We start from the raw sequence: 23,354 nt of genomic DNA on the forward strand, positions 1-23,354 counted from the left end.
GCGCGTCGGGAGGGTGGTAGTGCCTGGGCGGGCCCGGCGTGCACTGCGCGGTAGGGGCCAATGGTGCCTCAGGTCACAATCGCGAGGCGTGACGGGAGTTGTAGTCTTGGGACGGTCTGGCACTTCGCCGAGACCGCTGGGAGCAAAGGGGCGTTACAAGAAGAGCAGCGCGCACTCTATGGCTGTGGCTCCCGTTCCGCTGTGGGTGGTTTGCGTGCTGCGGGTGGCGCTGGCCACCGTCTACTTCCAAGACGAATTTCTAGACGGAGGTGAAAAGGCGATGTCCGTGGTGGTGGGAAAGTAGGGGCGAAAGCTCCTCCATCCTTGGCTGCCCAGCGGATAGCCAGAGTCGCCATTGGCACCAGCCCATCGCCGCGGGGTCGGTGGTGGCGAAGCTTTGAAACCTCGAGCCCCCCGCACCCCCCCCCCCCGCGCGCGCGCGCGCGCACACACACACACACACACACACACACCTCCATGATTCAAATGAACAGTCTCAGCTCTAACCGGTGTTGTTTCCCCCCACAGAGCGCTGGAGGAACCGCTGGGTGCAGTCCACCAATGACTCTCAATTTGGGCATTTTAGACTCTCGTCGGGGAAATTTTATGGTCATAAGGAGAAGGACAAAGGTTAGTGTAGGAATGGTGAGAAAATGGAGCTAAATGTCAAACACACACGCCTCACCTCCATAGCAACCTTCCGAGGTAGGTGTGGCACACCCATAACACCTCTTACAGCCGTTTCACGGGTGGGGAAGCTAAGGCTTGGATAGGGCCTGGCATTACTTTTTCTCTTTCCTTTCTTTACTTGCCCAAGGTCGCTCCATTGTATACCCACTAGTGGCAGGAGTTTGGAGACTCCAGGTCTTTGACCTGCAAAAGGAAAATGATTAGGGGATACTTCTCATGTTTATTTCCACTTTAAGAAGGAGAAAAAAATCGACCTAAAAGTTACATGCTGTCAGGTGTACAGATCGTACGGGTATAGAAAGATGAGTGTTTACATTTGTACACTCTGGATCAGATAGGGAAGGTTTTCAGAGCCCCTGCCCCCTTACACTGCCCATCCCCCAAGTCAGTAGCCTCCTAGTGCCAAGGGTAACTTCTGTCTTCTTCTCATTTCTGATGTTCAAACGTGGACAAACTACACACTTGTTTTTTGCACGGCTGGTGAGATAAGAATGGCTTTTACATATTTTAATTGTTGGGGGAAAAATCAAAAGGGGAATGGTATTTTATAATGTATAAAAATTACATAAAATTTAGTGAAACATATGAAATGTCAATATCCATAAGTAAAGTTTTAATGGAACACAGCCATGATCATTCATTGACTTAGGTTCTTCGGCCTTTTGCATGCTGTAAAGGCAGTAAGTTGGCACACAGACTGTATGACCCGCGAAGTGTAAAATACTTGATCTCTGGCTTGGCAGAAAAGATTGTCCAACCTCTGGTTCGGATGAAAAGTTTTCCTCTTTTCACCAGCCTTCCACTCCACCTCTACCTTGACTCCGCTCCTCCGGTGTTGTCGGCAGCTTCTGGTTTTCTTTTCTTTCTTTTTTTTTATTTTTTTAATTTTTTAACTTTTATTTATTATTGAGAGACAGAGCATGAGCATGGGAGGGGCAGAGAGAGGAGGAGACACAGAATCTGAAGGAGGCTCCAGGCTCTGAGCTGTCAGCACGGAGCCTGATGCGGGGCTCGAACTCACAAACCCAGCGAGGTCATGACCTGAGCCGAAGTCAGACGCTTAACCAACTGAGCCACCCAGGCGCCCCAGCTTCTGGTTTTCTATTGCATATGCATTGTGTTTTAAGTTACACGTGGACCGAAAGAGTTGGTCACGATTCAGCCCATAGGACAAAAATGGAGTGAAATTAACAGATTGTTTCATCAAGCTTGTCCAAGGATAGGGGTTTCCATTTGGGTTTTTCCGCACCACATTTTTTCCTCCTCCAATCTGGCATCCTGAGATGCTGTGTTTCGTTCACTCCAGCACGCATCTAGTGAGAGCACATGGGCAAGGCACTGGGGATACCCATTAGTTTGGCCCCTTTCATTGTGATCTCCAAGGACCATCACACAGAAGCCATAGATGGAAAGATGAAGAGAATTCAGTCAGACAGAAATGGGAAGAGGTGAGAGACGATGGGGGTGGCCGAGGAGGGTGGAGAGACGGAGAGGTGGTGAATCTTGGCCTTAGGAATTGCCTGGGTGGTAAAGGGGTAAAGGAGGGGAGATCCTTTGAATTCTTTGAGAAAGGGAAGGGTGGGGGTGGGGAGAGAATGGAGGAGAAAGAAAGAGACGAGTGTGGTGTGGGTGGTCAGTCGTGAGTTCAGGCTTGGACGTATCGACAGAAAATGTCAAGTGCATTTATGATGGATCTCCGCATAGGCAGGTTTGGGGGCAGGAATGTGGAGCAGGGAAGACTGGATGGTAATAAGACTGGGTCTGTTTTCAATAGTGTAAGATAAGGATTTGGTACAGAGCCTAGTGGCTACTGAAAAGGTGGGGAGGGTTCGTCTTGAACACCTAAACTTCTAAAATACGAGGTGATTCATGTGACAAAAGGGTGGTATCTCTATAAAAAAAAAAAAAAAAAAAAGATGGCAACTGTGGGCCAGCTCATCCAGGGCAGGGAAGAACTTTTTTACAGGTCAGCACTCTGTTCTCCATCCACGGTCGTGTGTCCTAAGCAACTCTTTTTTTTTTTTTTTTTTTTTTAATTTTTTTTAAATTTTTTGTTTTTGAACATTTATTTTTGAGACAGAGAGAGACACAGCATGAACAGGGAGGGTCAGAGAGAGAGGGAGACACAGAATCGGAAGCAGGCTCCAGGCTCTGAGCCATCAGCCCAGAGCCCGACACGGGGCTCGAACTCACGGACCGTGAGATCATGACCTGAGCCGAAGTCGGACGCTCAACCGACTGAGCCACCCAGGCGCCCCTTCAATTTTTTTTTTAACGTGTATTTATTTTTGAGACAGAGAGAGACAGAGCATGAACGGGGGAGGGTCAGAGAGAGAGGGAGACACAGAATCTGAAACAGGCCCCAGGCTCTGAGCTGTCAGCACAGAGCCCGATGCGGGGCTCGAACTCACGGACCGTGAGATCATGACCTGAGCCGAAGTGGGACGCTTAATTGACTGAGCCACCCAGGCGCCCCCGAAGCAGCTCTTTTAAGACAGGAATGAAAGAAAAGACGTAGGATGCTCTGGTTTTTAACGAAGTTGCCGCACAAGCTTTATTGTGTGTTCCCACCCCTTGGAGGATGAATGGAAGCAAAATTAACTCCTTATCCTCTTAGACTGCACATTTGTCATCTAAAGCTTAAGTGTTTCAATTTAAGACACAACAGTGGTACACTGAGCACAGAGAAACAACGGGGTGTGGAAATAGAAGGTTTCTGGCAGCAGAGAGACTTAGTGGTATGGCCATCCCATATTATTGTGAAGGTGTGTGTGAGGCCCTGGGCTGATGTGAGTGGTTATTCCTGGGGGCAGGGGGAAGGGTGACCATTTAATTCCCTGCAGCACCGAGCGCACGTGTCATTCCTCATCCTTCACGAGTCCTTTTTGTTTAAAGGTCTGCAAACCACGCAAAATGGCCGATTCTATGCCATCTCGGCACGTTTCAAACCGTTTAGCAACAAAGGGAAGACGCTGGTCATTCAGTACACAGTGAAACACGAGCAAAAGATGGACTGTGGAGGGGGCTACGTTAAGATCTTCCCTGCAGATGTGGATCAGAAGAACCTGAATGGAAAATCTCAGTACTATATTATGTTTGGTGAGTTCAGATAGCACAAAACAACCATTTCTGATGACTTTGAACCCTTCCTTCCACTTGATAGAATTCCTCAGAGCAAGACTGGGCCTCAGTAGTAGTGTTGTGTATATCCAACCGAAGGTTTTTAGTACCGTGAAACCTAATTAACATTATAAAAAGGCAACTGTACCATTCTATTGTACTTTTTTTTTTTTTAATTTTTTAATGTTTTATTTATTTTGAGACAGAGAGAGACAGAGCATGAGCAGGGAAGGGGCAGAGAGAGGGAGACACAGAATCTGAAGCAGGCTCCAGGCTCCGAGCTGTCAGCACAGAGCCCGACCCGGGGCTCGAACCCACGAACCGTGAGATCATGACCTGAGCCGAAGTCGGACGCTTAACCGACTGAGCCACCCAGGCACCCCTCTATTGTACTTTTGAGAGAGTTATTTATGCAATAGTAATGTAGTCCCAAGTATTTGAAATACATCAGGAGTCAGCAGACTTTGGCCACGGGCCACGTCAGCCGACGGACTGTGTTTGTTACGCCCCATGAGCTGAGAATGGGTTTTAATGTTTTTAATGATTAAAAAAATTAAAAGAAGGCTAATATTTTTGACACATGAAAATGGTAGGAAAGCCAAAAACATTTCCTGCCTAGCCCTTGCTGACCCCTGGAACACATTAAATATCTCCTGATCCAGGAGTAATTGATTAAAATTTGTGCTAGAATTGGCATGGGAGCACATTGGGCCACAGGAACTGGACATAACTGAAGCGTGTGGGTTCAAAAAGTTTTCAGGATAAAGAGGATTCTGGGAAAATGGAATAGGACGCACCAGGAATCCATCTCCCCACCTGGACAAAAATCAACAGAATATGATGCAACTATTTTGGAACTCTGAAGTCTGTGGAAGGATTGCTTCTTCCAGGGGAAGAATGGGAAGGTTAATTTGGGGCAATTTCAGCTCTTAGCACAGGAGACCTACCCATCCCCCATTTCAAGCCACACGGCAGACAGCTGTGCATGTGCTCCTGGAGCAGCCTATACACAGCTTGCCACAGCCGGGGTGGGCAAAAAGGACCCTGTCCTCCCAGTATCAGGGATCTGAACTCTGATCGCTGCTTCTGATCACAGAAGTGCAAACAAATGAACAGCAGAGTTGTGTGTGTTATTGAAGTTAAACTGGTGTAAATTCTAATTAGAGCACTATAACTTCAAGGTGTTAAATGTAACCCCCATGGTTCCTCCACAAAGGAAATAGCTATAGAATATACACAAAAGGAAGTTAAAAAGGAATTTAAACATTTCCCTACAAAAACTCAAAACGAAAGAAGGGGCGCCTGGGTGGCTCAGTCGGTTAAGCATCCAACTTCAGCTCAGGTCATGATCTTATGGTTTGTGAGTTCAAGCCCCGCATCGGGCTCTGTGCTGAAAGCTCAGAGCCCAGAGCCTGCTTCAGATTCTGTGTCTCCCCCTCTCTCTGATCCTCCCCCACTCATGCTCTTTCTCTCAAAAAAAAAAAAAAAATGAAAAAAGTTTTTTTCAAAGAGGTTTAAAGTGAAAGGGTGGGAAAAGGTATTCCAGGCAAATAGCACCCAAAAGAGAGCAGAGGTGGCCATACTAATATCAGGCAAAATAGACTTTGAATAAAAGGTTACAAGAGACACAGGACATTATATATTAATAAAAAGGTCAAGGGGCGCCTGGGTGGCTCAGTCGGTTGGGCGGCCGACTTCGGCTCAGGTCACGATCTCGCGGTCCGTGAGTTCGAGCCCCGCGTCGGGCTCTGTGCTCACGGCTCAGAGCCTGGAGCCTGTTTCGGATTCTGTGTCTCCCTCTCTCTGACCCTCCCCCGTTCATGCTCTGTCTCTCTCTGTCTCAAAAATAAATAAACGTTAAAAAAAAAAATGTTAACACTAGCCAAAGCATTCTACAGATTCTAAAAACAATATACAGATTCAATCCAATTCCCACTAAAATTCCAATGACTTTTTTTTTTTGGCAGAAATGGAAAAACCCATTCTAACATTCATGTGGAATCTCAAGGGACCCTGAATAGCCAAAACAATCTCAAAAGAGAAGAACAAGACTAGAGGGCTCACGTGTCCATCTGCAAATGAATGGATACACAAATGTGGTATCCATGTAATGGACTATCATTCAGCTTTATAAAGGAGGGAAATTTTGATACAGGCTACAACATGGAAGAACCTTGAGGACATTATTCTAAGTGAAATAAGCCAGTCACAAAAAGACAAATACTATCCAATTCCACTTATTTTATTTTAGGTCCTTGGAGTAGTCAAAATTATAGAGCCAGAAGATAGAATGGTGGTTGCCAGGGGCTGAGACGGGAGAATGGGGAGTTAGTGTTTAATAAATATAGAGCTCCAGTTTTGTAAGATGAAGAGTCATGGGGATGGGCAGTGGGGATGGTTGCTCAACACAGCAAATGTATTTTTTTTTTTTTTTAATGTTTTTTATTATTTATTTTTGGGACAGAGAGAGACAGAGCATGAACGGGGGAGGGGCAGAGAGAGAGGGAGACACAGAATCGGAAACAGGCTCCAGGCTCCGAGCCATCAGCCCAGAGCCTGACGCGGGGCTCGAACTCACGGACCGCGAGATCGTGACCTGGCTGAAGTCGGACGCTTAACCGACTGCGCCACCCAGGCGCCCCAGCAAATGTATTTAATACCCCTGAAGGTACACTTAAAAATGACCCAGACAGTAAATCTTATGTATATTTTACCACAGTTAAAAAATAAGTGAAAAAAATCTTAAAAAAAATTTTTTTTTAATGTTTATTTATGAGAGAGAGAGAGAGAGAGAGAGAGACAGAACGCAAGTGGGGGAGGGGCAGAGAGAGAGGGAGACACAGAATCCGAAGCAGGCTCCAGGCTCTGAGCTGTCAGCACAGAGCCCAACGCGGGGCTCAAACCCACGAACCGTGAGATCATGACCTGAGCCAAAGTTGGACGCTTAAGCGGTTGACTGAGCCACCCAGGCACCCCCCAAAAATATTGGAAATGTAATTTCAAAATATCTGTCTGTAATTCAAGTTTAAGGAATCCTTTTTTAAAGTTCTTTTCTCTCGTGACATGGATGTATTGCAGAAGTTTTCTCTGTCCTGGTTTTCCAGTGCTTATCTTTGAATTTATTGTGATCAGCATCAGCCTTCAGACACCTGTTACACTGTTCTCATGTTTGTATGTACAGCTGGTCACAGTGTTATAGAAGTAGAGAGAATAGATATTATATTATTTATTGAATCTGGATATAATCCTGCCCTGTCTTGGAGGGCAAGGTGACTTCTCTAAGGCCACCACATTACATATATGCAAACTTTCCACCAATTGCATAGTCCCTGACCCCTGCTGTCTTCTCCACCATGACTCCAATTTACTGTTGCATTTAAAATCTGGAACAAAGAACAAACATCTTTATTTTGATTAAAAAGGAAATTAAAATGTCTTCGTTTAGGTTATTTTTATTTTCTTAAAACAGGATGCCAGCGATACAAATGCAGTCTTAAATTATGTTTAAAACCCTAGGAAACAGGTAACACAGCTTCCATTTTGCAAATAAAGAAACTGAGGCTCACGAAGATTAAACTTACTTGCCCCAAATCAGGTCAGCCTGGCTTTAGAGCCTATCTGTCTACTCCCATTTCTTCATAAAAATCCATTGCATGCATAAATATTTTATGATCGCTCTTAATGGAAAATGTCCAGATTTCCCAGGCATGCCCGGGCATGTTCTGAAGCCTAATTTAATATTTAAAGCATGTAGGTGCTTAGAAATCAGAAAATTCTGACCAACTTTGAAGGGAAAATTTCATATTTTAATCCTGAGGTGGTAGACTTTCATACAGATAGTTCACATACCGTAGCTTTTGTTTTAAAAATTGAACTGGAATGTTTTCCAGTGATTTAAAAAAAAAAAAGGAAATTACATAAACATTGTCCTCTGAGAACTCAGCTGGGAGGTAGACATACTGTTCTTTGTGGGTCCCTCAGGATGCTACTTCTAAGTTCAATGTCATATCCACTCTGGCAAATTGATGATATCCTTTAATTATGTGCAGCCTGGATCTCTCTTATTCTGGAGATTCATCACTGCAAGTTGTAGAAAAAAAAAAAAAAAAATTGCCGTCATCTGCTTGTGTTTACATAGGGTTTGCCTCACAGAATCCCCAGGGGCGGGTGCAGCCCCGGGTCAATGGATGTGGTGGAATTTGATTCGAGACAGAAAGACACCCAGAGGGTCTAGTACATTCCGGAGGCTTAAGCTCAGTAAAGCAGCAGCAGGGTAATTCCGAACATCCTCAGAAGGTTGGACAAATTTTCCAGATACCTCCTGCAAACCTTGTTTAGTACATTCAGAAAGTCTTAGTCTGAATATGTGCCTGCATAATGATAATAACAAATATTGAGCATTGCCATATTAAATGCTTTACATACCTGAGCCCATTTCATTGGCAAAGTAGCCTTGGAACTCAAGATTAACATCCCCATTTTAGAGAGCAGGACACGGGGGCGTGGGTAGCTGCGTCGCTGCAAATATGTCTTAGCACGGTGAAAGCTGAGATCAGAGCCAGCTAGTCCCTCACCTGGCACAGGCCACCTCTTAGAGCTTCAGACCAAGGACCCAAGTCTCAGGCAGCGTGCCAAGGATGCTTCCCAGACTGTTGAATCTTTTTCTTACTCACATGCTGCCTTACACTTGACTGCAAAGTAGTTGCAGTGAACTGAGAAGTCACCTGAACCAAGAAGGGTGCCACTGTCCATTTCAGTATCTCTATGACAACGTCCGATTGTTCCTGCACCTATAGACTTCTGGTGCCTCGTATATTATCTCACAATGATTGGGGGTCTCCTGGGGTGGTGCATCATAGAAAGAAATTGAGAGCAGCTAATATTTTTTTTTTTTGTAGGGCCTGATATTTGTGGATTTGATTTCAAGAAAGTTCATGTTATTTTACACTTCAAGAATCAGTATCACTCAAACAAGAAATCGATCAGGTGTAAGGTAAGTGCTTCTGTATTCAAATCTGTGATTGTGTTAACTCTTTTTTTTTAATGTTTATTTATTTTGAGAGAGAGTGAGAGAGAGAGAGAGAGAGAAGGGAAGGGGCAGAGAGGGAGGGAAAGAGAGAGAATCCAAAGCAGGATCCACACTGTCAGCAGAGCCCAACTCGGAGCTTGAACTCACGAACTGTGAGATCATACCCTGAGCTGAAATCAAGAGTCGGATGATTAACTGACTGAGCCACCCAGCCACCTGTGTTAACTCTTAATGACAGCATAAATTTAGAGAAAATCCTTTTGCTCTTAAAATATTTATGGGGCGCCTGGGTGGCTCAGTCGGTTAAGTGTCCGACTTCGGCTCAGGTCATGATCTCACTGCCCGTGAGTTCGAGCCCCGCGTCAGGCTCTGTGCTGACTGCTCAGAGCCTGGAGCCTGTTTCAGATTCTGTGTCTCCTTCTCTCTCTGCCCCTCCCCTGTTCATGCTCTGTCTCTCTCTGTCTCAAAAATAAATAAATGTTGAAAAAAAAATTTTAAATATTTAACTGAGCCAGGTATGGATCTTAGCAAACACACCCCCCATGCCCCAGGTTTCCAGTTTAGCAGTGTTATTAGAGATACTTGCCTACCCCTTTGGCTTGTTTTCTGACGTTTGTACCCATCAGGAGGGCATACTCACTTTTCACTGTGAGCTGTGACATCGTATTATAATCTGCCTTATAAGGGTTACAATAGAATAGTCACATTTCAGCAGTGTCCGTCCTCACTATGGAATAAAATATTCAGGCTGGGACGCAAAAACATCCTGAAGAAATGAATCTTCAACATACCAAAACATTTACAAATGGGAATGTTTCTAAAATGGAAGCATACTTTCTTACTTTTTACCACGGATCCTGTGAAAACAACACTGATGCCTTCATAACTCCACGGCCCAGCCCAGGGCTTCTCCAAAGAGGCAGTTTGCATCACGTCCCTGGCTCCGGGCCCGCGGAAGGGAAGTACACTCCCCGAAGCAACCTCTCTGTTTGAATGTAGCCACCAGGAAGCAGGGACCTGACTCCTGGGGCATCCCCAGTGCCCAGAGCTTCAACATGGGGGGCCTCCACAAGTCTGGGCAAATCTGGGCAGGAGGCCGGGGTGCATATGGAGAGCACAGTGACTGCACAGAGGGGAAGTGTCCATAATCGCCACTTATTCAGTCCTGACCCAAGCAGGGGTGTGTTCGGTCTCTTCACAAAGCCCCAGTGAGTCTCCCGTTGGCAGCCTCGTTGCTCTCTTGGGGTCCCACCCGCCGACCTGGTGGCTGCAAAGGATCATCAGGTCCTCTTTAAATGGAGAGGCCTGACATCACTCCTGTGGGGGTGAGGGAGAGCTCGAAGGCCAACTGAGTGCACAGGTTTTACAACTGATTCCTGAGGAATTGTTCAGTTGCACATTGGATGTGGGGGAGAGCCTGGGGATGACACTACAGAGGCCATGAAGTCTGGCCTGGACTGTGCTGGGGAGGTCAGAGCATGACAAGCTCAGGACAGCAAGCCTATGGGACCCCGAGTGGCACCCGCAGATTGATGATGCCCTCAGACATGTGCTATTTCTGCACCTGCTAGAAAAAGAAAAGATGCTTCTGTTGAAGGAGCACTGACTCACAGCAGGTTGTTGGTGTTCCCAGTGAGGAGAAGCTACGTCCAGTGGGGTTGGATTCATTCTGTGATGCTGTGAAAGAAAGGCTGAGAATCTCCCCTGCAGGCAGTGGTCAGCCCTCAGGGGTTTTCAAGGAGAGGGGCAGATCTGCCTGTTAGAGAAATACCTCAGATGTTCTGGGGGGCGGGGGCTGGAGGGACAGGGTGATCGATAGGCAGGGAGAAGGGTGAGACTGTGAGGCCAAGGCTTCAATGGGATACAGAACATGGGACCGTTTTTGACAGGGGTGGGACCCAGAGGACTTTGTGATGTTTGGAATTCGGCTACTGGGTATGTGGTCGATGAATCTCAGCAGCATTGCTGTTAATCAGGGGAAACAAAGACCAGTGGGGGGCCAGGCCACACTCGAGAGATGTGTTTGGAACCATTGGTTGTGGACTCCTGGCAGACATCCAGGTAGAGGTGTCCAGAAAGTTGTTGGAAACTCTGCTCTGTAGCTCAGGCCAATGGTTAGGATTAAAGATCCTGGTTTGGATCCATTGCATATGTGTGGGAGTGGATGTTATCCCTCGGGATGGCCAATGAACCCAAAGTCTAAATTAGGAAAGGTGAGTGGAGACAAAGACGGACAGAGATCAGGGAGGGAGCATTGGGAGAAGCCTGTACTCAGCTGTCACAGCGAGCTACAGAGGTTGAGAGGAACACGGAGCAGACAGAGCCATCGGCCGTGGTGTGGACAGCAGCCTATGCCCCTCAGAGCAGAGCAGAGGGGTACTGAAGAAGCTATTACTTTTGGCTCTTAGCAGGGGGGGAATCCTCCTGATGGAGCCTTTAAGATGCTGAGACAGTGGTTCCCAAACCTGAGCCCTGAGCAGCACCAGCATCTTTGGAAGGTCTGTGCAGGAGACTGGAGGGTCTGTTCAGGTGCTGATACAGCAGGTCAGGCTGACCCGGCGACAGACATTTCTAGGGCATGCCCCGTGACAATGACCAGGCAGCCCCACTGCTGACAGGCAGGCACATCTTGGGCAGCCCCGACCTCCCCAGACACCTGCCCATCCACCTCCCATCTGTCATTTATTGAATGCTTGCCCAGTGGTTCCCTTGTGTCTGGTCTGGGGCTTTTAACTGTGACCAAGAGAGACACTAGGCCTGCCCTTGCTAGACAGCTCAGAGCATTAGAAAGGTCCCCGCTGTGTTGAAAAAATAGACTGGGCTTCATTTGGTATCTTTCAGAATACAGAACAGGAAATCGTTTTCCGCATAACTTTTCATAAACCGAACAGAGCAGTGGTGTTTGGGTTACACCAAGACCCTGTCATAACCACCTGTGGGATTCTAGGTGGGAAGCATTGTCTACACATAAGGGAACTAGCCACTCAAGAGAAGTCAGCTGGTAGCGCGGAAGTTTTCTACAAGGGAGCGATTTCTTCTGTGGGCCACGTTTTGTAGTCAAGTCAACCCCTGTCCCTAGAAACACTCTTCTTGCTGTTTACAGCAAAGCTTTGACCAACAGCGACTTAAATCACATACGTAGACCTGCCCTGAAATGTCAAAGGTCTCATCGTTATCCTTTCTCCCCTTAAAACGTGCAGGTTGATGGATTTACACACCTCTATGCTCTGGTTTTAAGACCAGACCTCACTTACGAAGTGAAAATTGACGGTCAATCAATTGAATCCGGCGACATCGAGTATGACTGGAACTTAACGTCACTTAAGAAGATGGAGAAGTCCTCCGCAGAGTCCAAGGATTGGGACCAGGCGAAAGATGACAAATCCCAGGTGTGCATTTTCCACGAACATCTCCACAGAGTGTGCCAGTGGAGTTTGTAAGCACACAGGTCCTGTGTGATTGCTGCATGGCTGGTAATCATGATGCCCACATGGTCACAACCAAAGTGCCCTCCCTGGAGCATTTGCCGCTGAAACCGGTCACATAGCTTCACGCTTCCAGGGATCGTGAAAGGGTCTTACAACATTTGTGATGAAAGTGAGCAAGTTTTTTTTTTTTTTAACCCATGTGGTTTTTTTTTTTAAGGATATTGCATCAGCAATCTTTATAAAAGTGATTTTTTTTCTTATTTTGCTATTCCGAATTTGAACATGAAGTATTTTTTGAGCATCGCACTTGTGACTGACAACCAAGAATCAGTTAACGTAATGGGTCTGCGTGAGTTTTCCTAGGGTTGCTTAACAAAGGACCGCAAAGTGGGTGGCTTAAAAGTGACAGAAGTGTAGGGGGGCGGGGGGAGCCAGGGTGGCTCAGTGGGTTGAACATCCGACCTCAGTCCAGGTCACAATCTCGCGGTTCGTGACTTCAAGCCCCACATTGGGCTCGCTGCTGTCAGCACAGAGCCTGCTTCTGATCCTCTGTCCCCCTCTCTCTGCCTCTCTCCCACTTGTGCTCTCAAAAATAAATAAAACGTTAAAGATCATGACAGAGGGGCGCCTGGGTGGCTCAGTTGGTTAAGTGTCCAACTTTGGCTCAGGTCATGATCTCATGGTTCTTGAGTTCGAGCCCCCACATTGGGCTCTGTGCTGATAGCTCAGAGCCTGGAGCCCGCTTCGGATTCTGTGCCTCCTTCTCTCTCTCTGCCCCACCCCTACTCGCTCACGCTCTCTCTCTCTCTCTCTCTCTCTCCAAAATAAATTAACATTAAAAAAAAAAAGGACAAATGTATTCTCTCATGGGTCTTGAGGGCAGAAGGCAGAAATCCAGGATATCAGTAGGGTAACACTCCCTCTGAAGGATCTTGAGGACAATCCTTCCTTGTTTCTTCCAGCTTCTGTTGGTTCCAGGAGTTCCTTGGCTGGTAGACCTCAATCTCTGCCCCGCCACCTCCCGCCCCCACACGGCCTCTTCTTCTTGTGTCTCTCCTATCTCTCATAAAGACGTTTGTCATTGGACTTAAGGCCCACCTGGATAATCCAGAAAGATGTGCCTCAAGATCCTTACCTTAATTACTTCTTCAAAGATCCTTTGTTCAATATAAGCTTGCATTCCCAGATTCCAAGATTTTGGACATGGACAAACCCTTACCCGGAGCTACCACTCAGCCCACTACAAGCTACCTTCTGTTTTGTTTTGTTTTGTGTTTAGTTTACATTTATTTATTGTCGCAATGTTTTGTTTTGAGCATTAAACACTACTCCAAACCCATGAACCATTTGCCTTAAGACGGTTGTCTTTGCTGTACGGCAATCAATGTCTGTGTTTACGATTAATTTCTGGCAACTTAAACCTGCTCAGTGGCATTGCTGTCTGATAATCAAGTATGTCGTCATAGACAATGTAATCATTAAAGCAAAAGAGCAAAGTTTCTCCCTCCCTTACTGAACTACCTTAAAAACAGACCAAAAAAGTAGTTTTCACCTGGAAAGAGCACTTACTTTAAACAAGGTACAGAGGGGCCCTTGGGTGGCTCAGTCGGTTAAGCGTCCGACCTCAGCTCAGGTCATGATCTCATGGTTTGTGAGTTCGAGCCCCGCGTCGGGCTCTGTGCTGACAACTCAGGGCCTGGAGCCTGCTTCAGATTCTGTGTCTCCCTCTCTCTCTGTCCCTCCCCCACTTGTCCTCTGTCTCTCTCTCTCTCTCTCTCTCTCTCTCTCTCTCAAAAATAAATAAACAGTAAAATTAAAAAACAAGCAAACAGAAAAACAAGTCACAGAATGGCGAAGAAACTGACCTTGCAGCCCTCTGGCTATGCAGGAGAGGACACAGGTCTTAGGATGAAAGTCCTGGCTGCCTCTGAGCTACAACGATGTGGGCTAGCAGTGTTGTGTGCCTTAGGGCTGAGCGTACTTGAGGTGGGTCCCTGGTGGAGCCTAATCATACACTCAGGAGCTGGCCTCCAAACTGGCTGTGTTTTGTCCATTTGTTCAGTTCTGTGTGAACTCCTAAGCAAATTAGTTCATTATGGCATTATGATTTGACAGCCTGCAATTATAAGGAGCTGGCTACTCGGATTGCATTGTAACCATTTCCTGGTCCCAGCACAAGAGTGGCTCATCTGTTGCCAGTTGAGGTGGGAGCAAAAAAGCCGACTGGGAGCCACCAAATCCTACGTGTCAGTCATTAAGAAATATTGCATATCATGAAAAAGCCCGTCTTTTTTCGTTTGTTTGTTACTTTTGAGAAAGAGTGCGTGTGAGCAGGGGAGGGGCAGAGAGAGAGGGAGACAGAGGATCCCAAGTGGGCTCTGTGTTGATAGTAGTGAGCCTGATGCGGGGCTCGAACCTACGAACTGTGAGGTCATGACCTGAGCCAAAGTCAGACACTTAACCAACTGAGCCACCTAGGTGCCCCAGTCTAAGTGCAAAATGTTACAATTTTTCAGTTATTCCAAAAGAGAAAACGTCATTGTACACAACTTTTAAGTTTTTATGTGTTTTTTTTAAAGTTTACTTATGTATTTTGAGAGACAGAGCACAGGCAGGGGATGGGCAGAGAGAGAGGGAGAGAGAAGATCCCAAGTGGTCTCCGTGATGTCAGCACAGAGCCCAACTCGGGGCTCAAACCCACGAACCATGAAATCACGATCTGAGCTGAGATCAAGAGTCAGACGCTCAACCAACTAAGCCACCCAGATGCCCCTGTTTTTATATGTTTATCTGAATATTAATCCATAGCACCTTTTATTCATCCATTTATGTTTTTATAAAGTCTTTTTTAGTGTTTATTTATTTTTGAAAGAGAGAGACAGAGAGTGAGCAGGAGAGGGGCAGAGAGAAAGAGAGACACAGAATCCGGAATGGGCTCCAGGCTCTGAGCTGTCGCAGGGCTCGAACTCACGAACCGTGAGATCGTGACCTGAGCCAAAGTCGGACGCTTAACCCACTGAGCTACCCAGGCGCCCCATTCTCATCCATTTATTTATTTGACAAATATTTGTTCAACACCTCCTGAGCCACGTACAGACATAGAGACTCAGATATATGTGTATATATATGAGTGCATGTCTACATGTGTATATGTGTATACAAGTGTGCATGTGTGTTAATGTGTGTATGTATATGTGTGTCCACATCTATTATACACACGGATTATACATGTGTGTGCATGTATTATATGCATGCATATGTGCACGTATGTGTATGCATATATTTATATGTGTATACTGTGACTGTTAATATACATATGTATATATTTTATATAATATATGTGTAAAGTCTAAATAACATAACTGCTTTTCTCCTGCTACCCAGCAATCCCCAGGTAAATCCTGGAACATTTCTTGGTTGTCCAGCCTCTCTCTCTGGAACATTCCACGCAAGACTGTGATGTAGAAGGACAGACCACCTAACCAGCAGTGACTGTGTGGCCCCTCGCCCCCAACATCACTTCTGTCCCAACATTTTTTTTAAATTACAAAAAAAAATTTTTTTTTTAATTTATTTTTGAGACAGAGAGAGGCAGAGCATGAACGGGGGAGGGCCAGAGAGAGAGGGAGACACAGAATCCGAAGCAGGCTCCAGGCTCTAAGCTGTCAGCACAGAGCCCAACGCGGGGCTCGAACTCACGGACAGTGAGATCATGACCTGAGCCGAAGTCGGACGCTCAACTGACTGAGCCACCCAGGCGCCCCCGTCCCAACATTTTTTAACTTTAGCCACTATGTTGAGTTTTCCAGACTGTTGTTCCTCACCAGTTTGGGAAGGGCGGTGTGATCATGCCAAGGCTTAGGGAGAAAATCCGGGCAGCATGGGGCCTTGACATCCTCGGTGGGACTGAGAACCCTGAGCACTTGGCCCTTTGATCACCAAATTGATGGGCAAATTATGATTTGACAGCCTGCAATGGGCCCACGCATAATGGGCCCATGGGCCTGCTGCTGCCTCCGGGTAGCTAAGAATTTCTTTTCTCACATCTGAGATTTGATTGTTTTTTTCCTTACACATGGTAAGGACTGGGAGAAGCATTTTCTGGATGCCAGTGCCAGTAAGCCAAGCGACTGGAACAGCGAACTGGACGGGGACTGGCAGGCGCCGATGCTGCAGAAGCCTCCGTACCAGGTGGGTGGTATCTTTTCCTGCGATGCCCCAGGATGGCCCTCCCCCGCCTCCGCCTGCGTCCCTCCGGACCCGCACTTAGGTTCTGTTGTTGCAGGATGGCCTGAAACCAGAGGGTATAGACAAAGACGTTTGGCTCCATCAGAAGCTGAAAAACACCCATTATTTGACAGAGTACGACCTCTCAGAATTTGAGAACATTGGTGCCATTGGACTGGAGCTTTGGCAGGTTACTTGGTTTTAAATTTGCTATCACACGGGGGCGCCTGGGTGGCTCAGGAAGTTGAGTGTCCAACTCTTGATTTCAGCTCAGGTCATGATCCCGGGGTCGTGGGATAGAGCCATGTGTCGGGCTCAGCCCCCGAGCATGGAGCCTATTTGGGATTCTCTCTCTCTCTCTCTCTCTCTCTCTCTCTCTCTCTCTCTCTCTCCCCCCCCCTTCTGCCCCTCCCCCGCTGAAAGAAAGAAAGAAAGAAAAAAAGAAGGAAAGAAAGAAAAATAAATAAATAAATAAATTTGCTGCAGTTTGATAACTCTGAGCTTCAGCCTAAACTCCTGCATTCACATAGCTGATATTCCTTGAGCTCCTACTGTGTACCTGGTACCCATACCTGGACTCAAGACGTAATTCAGCCATGAACAAAACAGACATCCTTTCTGCCCTCCTTTTTTTTTTTTTTTTTTTTTTTTTGCATTTCCCGTCTGCCTCGCTGCCCCCTGGGGATTTGTCACTCCTCAGCCTGGAGTTGACCTGTGGGGCCCATCAGCTTTAGAACAAGACTGCAGATTCTGATGCTAGCAGAGTCCAGGGTGGAGCCTGAGATCCTGCCTCCCCAGCAAGCTCCCAGGTGGTGCTGACGCTGCGGGCTGACTTTGCACAGTCAAGTTCTCGGGCAGTGGTGGGCGAACATCACAAGCGCTCGAGTCCCTTGAGTGCTCTTCAGTCTCCACGCCCAGGCAGCACCCCAGACTGGTTAAGTCAGCATCCCTGGGGGGGGACACCAGGCATCAGGAGTTTCTAAGTTTGAGAACCAGTGCCTCGGAGGGAAGGGATGCTTCAGAAATGGGTTTAGGCACGTGCTACTGTTGAGATCCAATCACCCTTAGGGTCCTGAGCCACATACAATTGCTTCTTGGTGCAAAGTTGTTGTATTCGTCACATCAATAAGGATGGCCTTATTTTCATCCACAGGTGAGATCAGGAACCATCTTCGATAACTTCCTGATCACAGACGATGAAGAGTATGCTGAGAATTTTGGCAAAGCCACTTGGGGGGAAACTAAGGTATGACACACAATGAACTTTTTGTTCATCATTCATTTATGTCTGTACTTGAATCTAACATATAGGAAAGGGCTTGATGGATTTCTATTAGTAAACATCCCACCCAGATCAATGTACAGAATGTTACCAGGGTTCTGGGAACCTCCTCATACCCCCTCCCTGCCGGTAGCTGCCCCCAAAAGGAGGAACCACTATCCCATTGCCGTACATTTGACCTCCTTTTGAAATTCATGTAAGTGGAGCCATCCAATAGTTACTCATTCAGGCAGTGCTGTGAGGTTCATATTATCGAATACAGCAGCAGCTCATTCTTACTGTGTGAATATTCCAGAAGGTATATATCCGTTCTCTGTTGATGCAGCTTTGGATTGCTTCCAGCTTGTGGCCTCACGAATAAAGCTGTTCCCGTCATTCCCGTGTGTGTCTTTCAGTGGACACATGCCCAGGACAGGACAGCCTGGGTCACAAGGTCCCACACGGCCCAACAGTTTTCAATGTGTCATCCTCTTTTCTGTTTCCTTTTGCAGAGGTTGAGAGTTACAGTTTATGCCGCATCTTTGGCCACGCTTGGTATCATTGTCAGTTGTTGACAAGTCAAATTTACTGAAGCATAATATGCACACTGTAAGATTTATCCTTTTTTGGTGTGGAAGCCTATGACTTTTGATAAACGCATACAGTTGTGAAACCACCAACAAAGATCCAGATGTAGGGGGGCCTGGGTGGCTCAGTCGGTTAAGCGTTTGACCTCGGCTCATGTCACGATCTCATGGTCCGTGAGTTTGAGCCCCGCGTCGGGCTCTGTGCTGACAGCTCAGAGCCTAGAGCCTGTTTCCGAGTCTGTGTCTCCCTCTCTCTCTGCCCCTCCCCCGCTCACGCTCTGTCTCTCTCTCTCTCTCAAAAAATAAATAAACATTAAAAAAATTTTTTTAAATGGGATGAACTGGGGGCGCCTGGGTGGCTCAGTCAGTTAAGCGTCCGACTTCAGCTCAGGTCATGATATAATGGTTTGCGGGTTCAAGCCCTGCATCAGGTTCTGTGCTGACAGCTCAGAGCCTGGAGTCTGCTTCAAATTCTGTGTCTCCCTCTCTCTCTGCCCCTCCCCTACTCATGCTCTTTCTCTCAAAAATAAACATTAAAAAAGTTAAAAAAAAAAAAAAAAAAGAACCAGATGTAGAACAGGATCATCATCCCCAAAGGTCTCCTTGGGCCCTTTGGAGCCAAACCCTCTCCCACTTCAGGTCTCCACTGACCTGGTATCTGCCCGTACAGCCTCAACTTTTCGAAGTGTCATGTAAATGGAGTAACCTAGCATGTGGTCTTTTTGAGCCTGCTCCTCAAGCATAATGTGTCTGAGATTGAGCCATGTTTGGGGTATTAGTCAGTAATTGGTTTCTTCTTATTGCTGGATAGTTTTATTTTTTTTAATTTTTATTATTTTTGTAAACTTTATTTATTTTTGAGAGACAGAGAGAGACAGAGCATGAGCGGAGGAGGGGCAGAGAGAAAGGGAGACACAGAATCCGAAGCAGGCTCCAAGCTCTGAGCTGTCAGCACGGAGCCCGATGTGGGGCTCAAACCCACAAACTGCGAGATCATGACCTGAGCCGAAGTCGGGCGCTTAACCGACTGAGCCACCCAGGCGCCCCAGCAGTTTTATTTTTTTAAATTTTTCAAAGTTTATTTATTTATTTTGAGAGAGAATGGAAGTGGGGGAAGGGCAGAGAGAAGGGGCGAGAGAGAATCCCAAGCAGGCTCCACACTGTCAGCGCAGAGCCCAACGCGGGGCGCTAATTCACGAACTGTGAGTTTATGACCGGAACCGAGATCAAGAGTCAGATGCGTAACCAACTGAGCCCCCACCAGGCACCCCATTGGTAGTTTGACAGACAATTGGGTGTTTCCAATTTTTGACATATGATCAAAGCTGTTATGAATATTTACTTAACAGTTTTTTCTGTGTGGATGCGGGCCTTCAGTTCTCTGGCGTAAATAGCTGGGAATAGGTGGGTCCTACAAAAGGGGTTTAACCCCAGAAGAACCTGCCAGGCTGTTCCTAGGGGGGCTGTGCTGTCTCGCATCCTCAACCAGCACGGGGATTGTGGGCTTCTCTAGGCGTGTAGGGGTGTTTCCAGTTTTAGTTTTCTTACCCTGGTAACAAATGAAGGTTGGCCCTGTTTTATGGCTTTCGTGGCCCTTTGGATATCCTTTTTTGTGAACCGCTTGCCTTTGATTTATTGCTCCAGTTGAAGTGTAGTTGGCGTACAATATTATATTGGTTGCAGGTGTACAACATAGTGATTCAACATTTATGTACATTAAGAAATGTTCACCATAAGTCTAGCTACCACCTGTCACCGTACAAAGTTATTACAGTATTATTGACTATATCGTCTATGCTGCACGTGACATCCCCATGACTTATTTATATTTTATAACTGGAAGTTTGTACTTTTTGACCCCCTTCACTCATTTTGTGCACCCTCTTTCATTCCCCACCCCCCACCGTGTCTGATAAGCACCAACCTGTTCTCTGTATCTATGAGCTTGGTTTTTTTTTTTTATTATTATTATTCCACATATAGGTGAGATCATATGGTATTTGCCTTTCTTCATCTTACTTATTTCACTTAGCATAATGCCTTCAAGGTCCATCTGTGTTGCTGCAGATGGCAAGATTTCATTCTCTTTTATGGCTAAGTAATATTCCACTGTGTGTGTGCGTGTGTGTGTGTGTGTGTGTGTGTGTGTGTCACATTTTCTTTATCCATTCATTGGTTGGTGGGCAGTTGGGTTGCTCTTAGTCTTGGCTATTGTAGATAATGCTGGAATAAACATGGGGGTGCAGATATCCTTTTGAGACAGTGTTTTCGTTTTCTTCAGAGAAATACCCAGAAGTGGAATTACTGGATTATATGGTATTACTGTTTTTAATTTGGGGGGAACCATCATACTGTTTTCTGTAGTGATTGCCCCAATTTACATTCCCACCAATAGTGTATGAGGGATCCCTTTTCTCCACATCGTTGGCCAGCGCTTTTTATCTAGTGTTTTTTTTTTTTTTAATATATATAATAGCCATTCTAACAGGTGTGAGGTGATATCTCATTGTGGTTTTAATTTGTATTTTCCTGATAAGTGATAATGAGCATTTTTTTATGTTGGCCTGTTGGTCTGTGGGCCATCTGGATGTCTTCTTTGGAAAATGTCTATTCAGGGGCGCCTGGGTGGCGCAGTCGGTTAAGCGTCCGACTTCAGCCAGGTCACGATCTCGCGGTCCGTGAGTTCGAGCCCCGCGTCAGGCTCTGGGCTGATGGCTCGGAGCCTGGAGCCTGTTTCCGATTCTGTGTCTCCCTCTCTCTCTGCCCCTCCCCCGTTCATGCTCTGTCTCTCTCTGTCCCAAAAATAAATAAAAAAAAAAAAAAAAAAAAAAAAAAAAAGAAAATGTCTATTCAGATCCTCTGCCTGTTTTTTCCATCAGATTTTTTTTTTTTTTGCTATTAAGTTGTATAAGTTCTTTATATAATTTGGATATGAACCTCTCATTAGACATGATTTGCAAATATTTCCTCCCATTGAACAGGTTGCCTTTTCATTTTGTTGATGGTGAGGGAGCCATTTCTTCTTGAATCTGATTTCTCCCGTAAAGCTTTACTAAAACTCTTTTTCAGTAATGACTACGGGAACCTTCTTGATGTTGTCTGCACTGCTAACCCTTGTGTTGATCACATGAGCCTGGATTTTTTTCACCTAGGCTCAGAGGACTCCTTTCACTACCCGTTCACTGCTTAGCCGATTGAAGGACAGGGGCCCAGGTACTCTGGGAAGAGAAGGAAGCGGGTGGGTGTATTTGTGTCCTGTGGCCACTGTAACAGATTACCACAAATTGGCTGGCTTAACACAACACAGATTCATCATCTCACAGGTCTGGATGCCCGAAGTCCAAAATCACTATCAGTGGACTGAAATCAAGGCCTCAGCAGGGCTGAGCAGGCTGAGCAGCCCTCCAAGGGCTCTGCGGGAGCATCCTTCCTTCGCCTCTTGCAGCCTCCGGTGGCCCCTAGTGTCCCTTGGTTTGTGGCCATGTGGCTCTGTTTCTGCCTCTGTCTTCACGTGGTCTTCTGTGTATGTGTCAAATCTCTCCCTGTCTCCTATGAGGACATTAGTGATGGAAGGCAAGGGCAGGCTGAAGGTGGATCCCCAGTCCACTCCCTGGAAACACAACCCCCAGCGGCTAATGTCTCATGTGTCTGTTTCTTTCTCCAAGGGCCCAGAAAGGGAGATGGATGCCATACAGGCCAAGGAGGAAGTGAAGAAGGCCCGTGAGGAAGATGAGGAGGAGCTGCTGATGGGCAAGTTTGGTGGGCACGACAAAGGTTTCCAGAGATTTCACAGGAGGGACGAATTCTAGTCATTCCCACCCCAGATAAAGATGATGGGTAAAACCTTGCTTCTACTTTAATCTACATTTAAAAGTGCAAACATCAACATATGTGGTAATCTGTCCAATTTTCTTTGAAAATGTTCCTATGCTTCTCAGTGGGGTCGGCCTGGTTTTCCCCGGGGCCCCCTCCCCGCTGCGCACAGAGATTTCTCTCCACAAATCTGAGTGCTAGAAGCTACAGGCCAGTGACAGTCTGGCCCAAATCACGATGCTCTTCTCTTAGCCCCCAAAATGTTTTACAAATAAAAGTTGGTAGGGGCACCCGAGTGGCTTAGTCAGTTGGGCGGCCGACTACAGCTCAGGTCATGATCTCGCAGTGTGTGAGTTTGAGCCCCACATCGGGCTCTGTGCTGACAGCTTGGAGCCTGGAGCCTGCTTTGGATTCTGTGTCTCCCTCTCTCTCTGCCCCTTCCCTGTTTCCTCTCTGTCTCTCTCTCTCAAAAAGAATAAACATTAAAAAAAAAAGTTGGTAAAACTGATTTTGAAAAAGGAGAACTGATGCCCTTTTTTTCTTCAGGCTCTAAATTACCAATAGCATATGCTAACCTTTTCCAATACAAAATCTTTTTTTTTTTAATTTATTTTTGAGAGAGAGAGACAGAGAATGCGAGTGGGGGAGGGGCAGACACAGAATCTGAAACAGGCTCCAGGCTCTGAGCTGTCAGCACAGAGTTCGAGCCCCTGACACGGGGCTTGAACTCATGAACCGTGAGATCATGACCTGAGCTGAAGTGAGATGCCCAACCCACTGAGCCACCCAGGTGCCCGTCACCGCCCCCCCCCCCCCCCGCCCCCAATATGAAATCTTGATACACCATCATTAGCGTGGAAGCATTTTGCAGGCTATTCTGGAGAACCCGGGTCTTGTTCACACACTTCTGATGTGCTGTAAAGATGCTCCTGCTTCTTTTCCGTCACTCTGTGACCCACTGCTGTGGCCTTTTATTCTCTGTAGGACAGAGGAATGAAATTCATTTTCTCAAGTGAAAATAATAATTACTTCCCAGTTCAATTTTTTCCCTTTAATCAAATAATTTGCTTTCTAATATTTTCTCTTTTAAAAACATTTTTTGATGTTTATTTTTGAGAGAGAGACAGAGACAGAGACAGAGTGCGAGCAGAGGAGGGGCAGAGAGAGAGGGAGACACAGAATCCCAAACAGGTTCCAGG

General features: G+C 46.4%; 1 protein-coding gene across 1 annotated transcript; it reads left to right on the top strand.

Annotated features, from left to right (window-relative positions):
* The first annotated feature begins 56 nt into the window (after window positions 1–56).
* CALR3 (calreticulin 3) lies at window positions 57–22,228 on the top strand. Its single transcript, XM_058727583.1, has 9 exons — window positions 57–269; window positions 529–630; window positions 3,586–3,789; window positions 8,709–8,803; window positions 12,040–12,228; window positions 16,351–16,458; window positions 16,553–16,684; window positions 17,648–17,740; window positions 22,008–22,228. Exons 1-9 carry the CDS (start codon window positions 179–181, stop codon window positions 22,149–22,151), a joined length of 1,158 nt encoding a protein of 385 aa, XP_058583566.1. The 5' UTR covers window positions 57–178; the 3' UTR covers window positions 22,152–22,228.
* The last annotated feature ends 1,126 nt before the right edge of the window (window positions 22,229–23,354 follow it).

The sequence above is a fragment of the Neofelis nebulosa genome, chromosome 4, assembly GCF_028018385.1.
Source record: "Neofelis nebulosa isolate mNeoNeb1 chromosome 4, mNeoNeb1.pri, whole genome shotgun sequence".
Taxonomy (NCBI): domain Eukaryota; kingdom Metazoa; phylum Chordata; class Mammalia; order Carnivora; family Felidae; genus Neofelis; species Neofelis nebulosa.

Bases quoted from the DNA above. Each gene is read 5' to 3' on its own strand.
- CALR3 (XM_058727583.1), top strand. From the start codon at position 179: ATGGCTGTGGCTCCCGTTCCGCTGTGGGTGGTTTGCGTGCTGCGGGTG. The intron at 3,790-8,708 runs GTGAGTTCAGAT...TTTTTTTTGTAG, and splicing joins TCAGTACTATATTATGTTTG to GGCCTGATATTTGTGGATTT. The intron at 17,741-22,007 runs GTATGACACACA...TCTTTCTCCAAG, and splicing joins CCACTTGGGGGGAAACTAAG to GGCCCAGAAAGGGAGATGGA.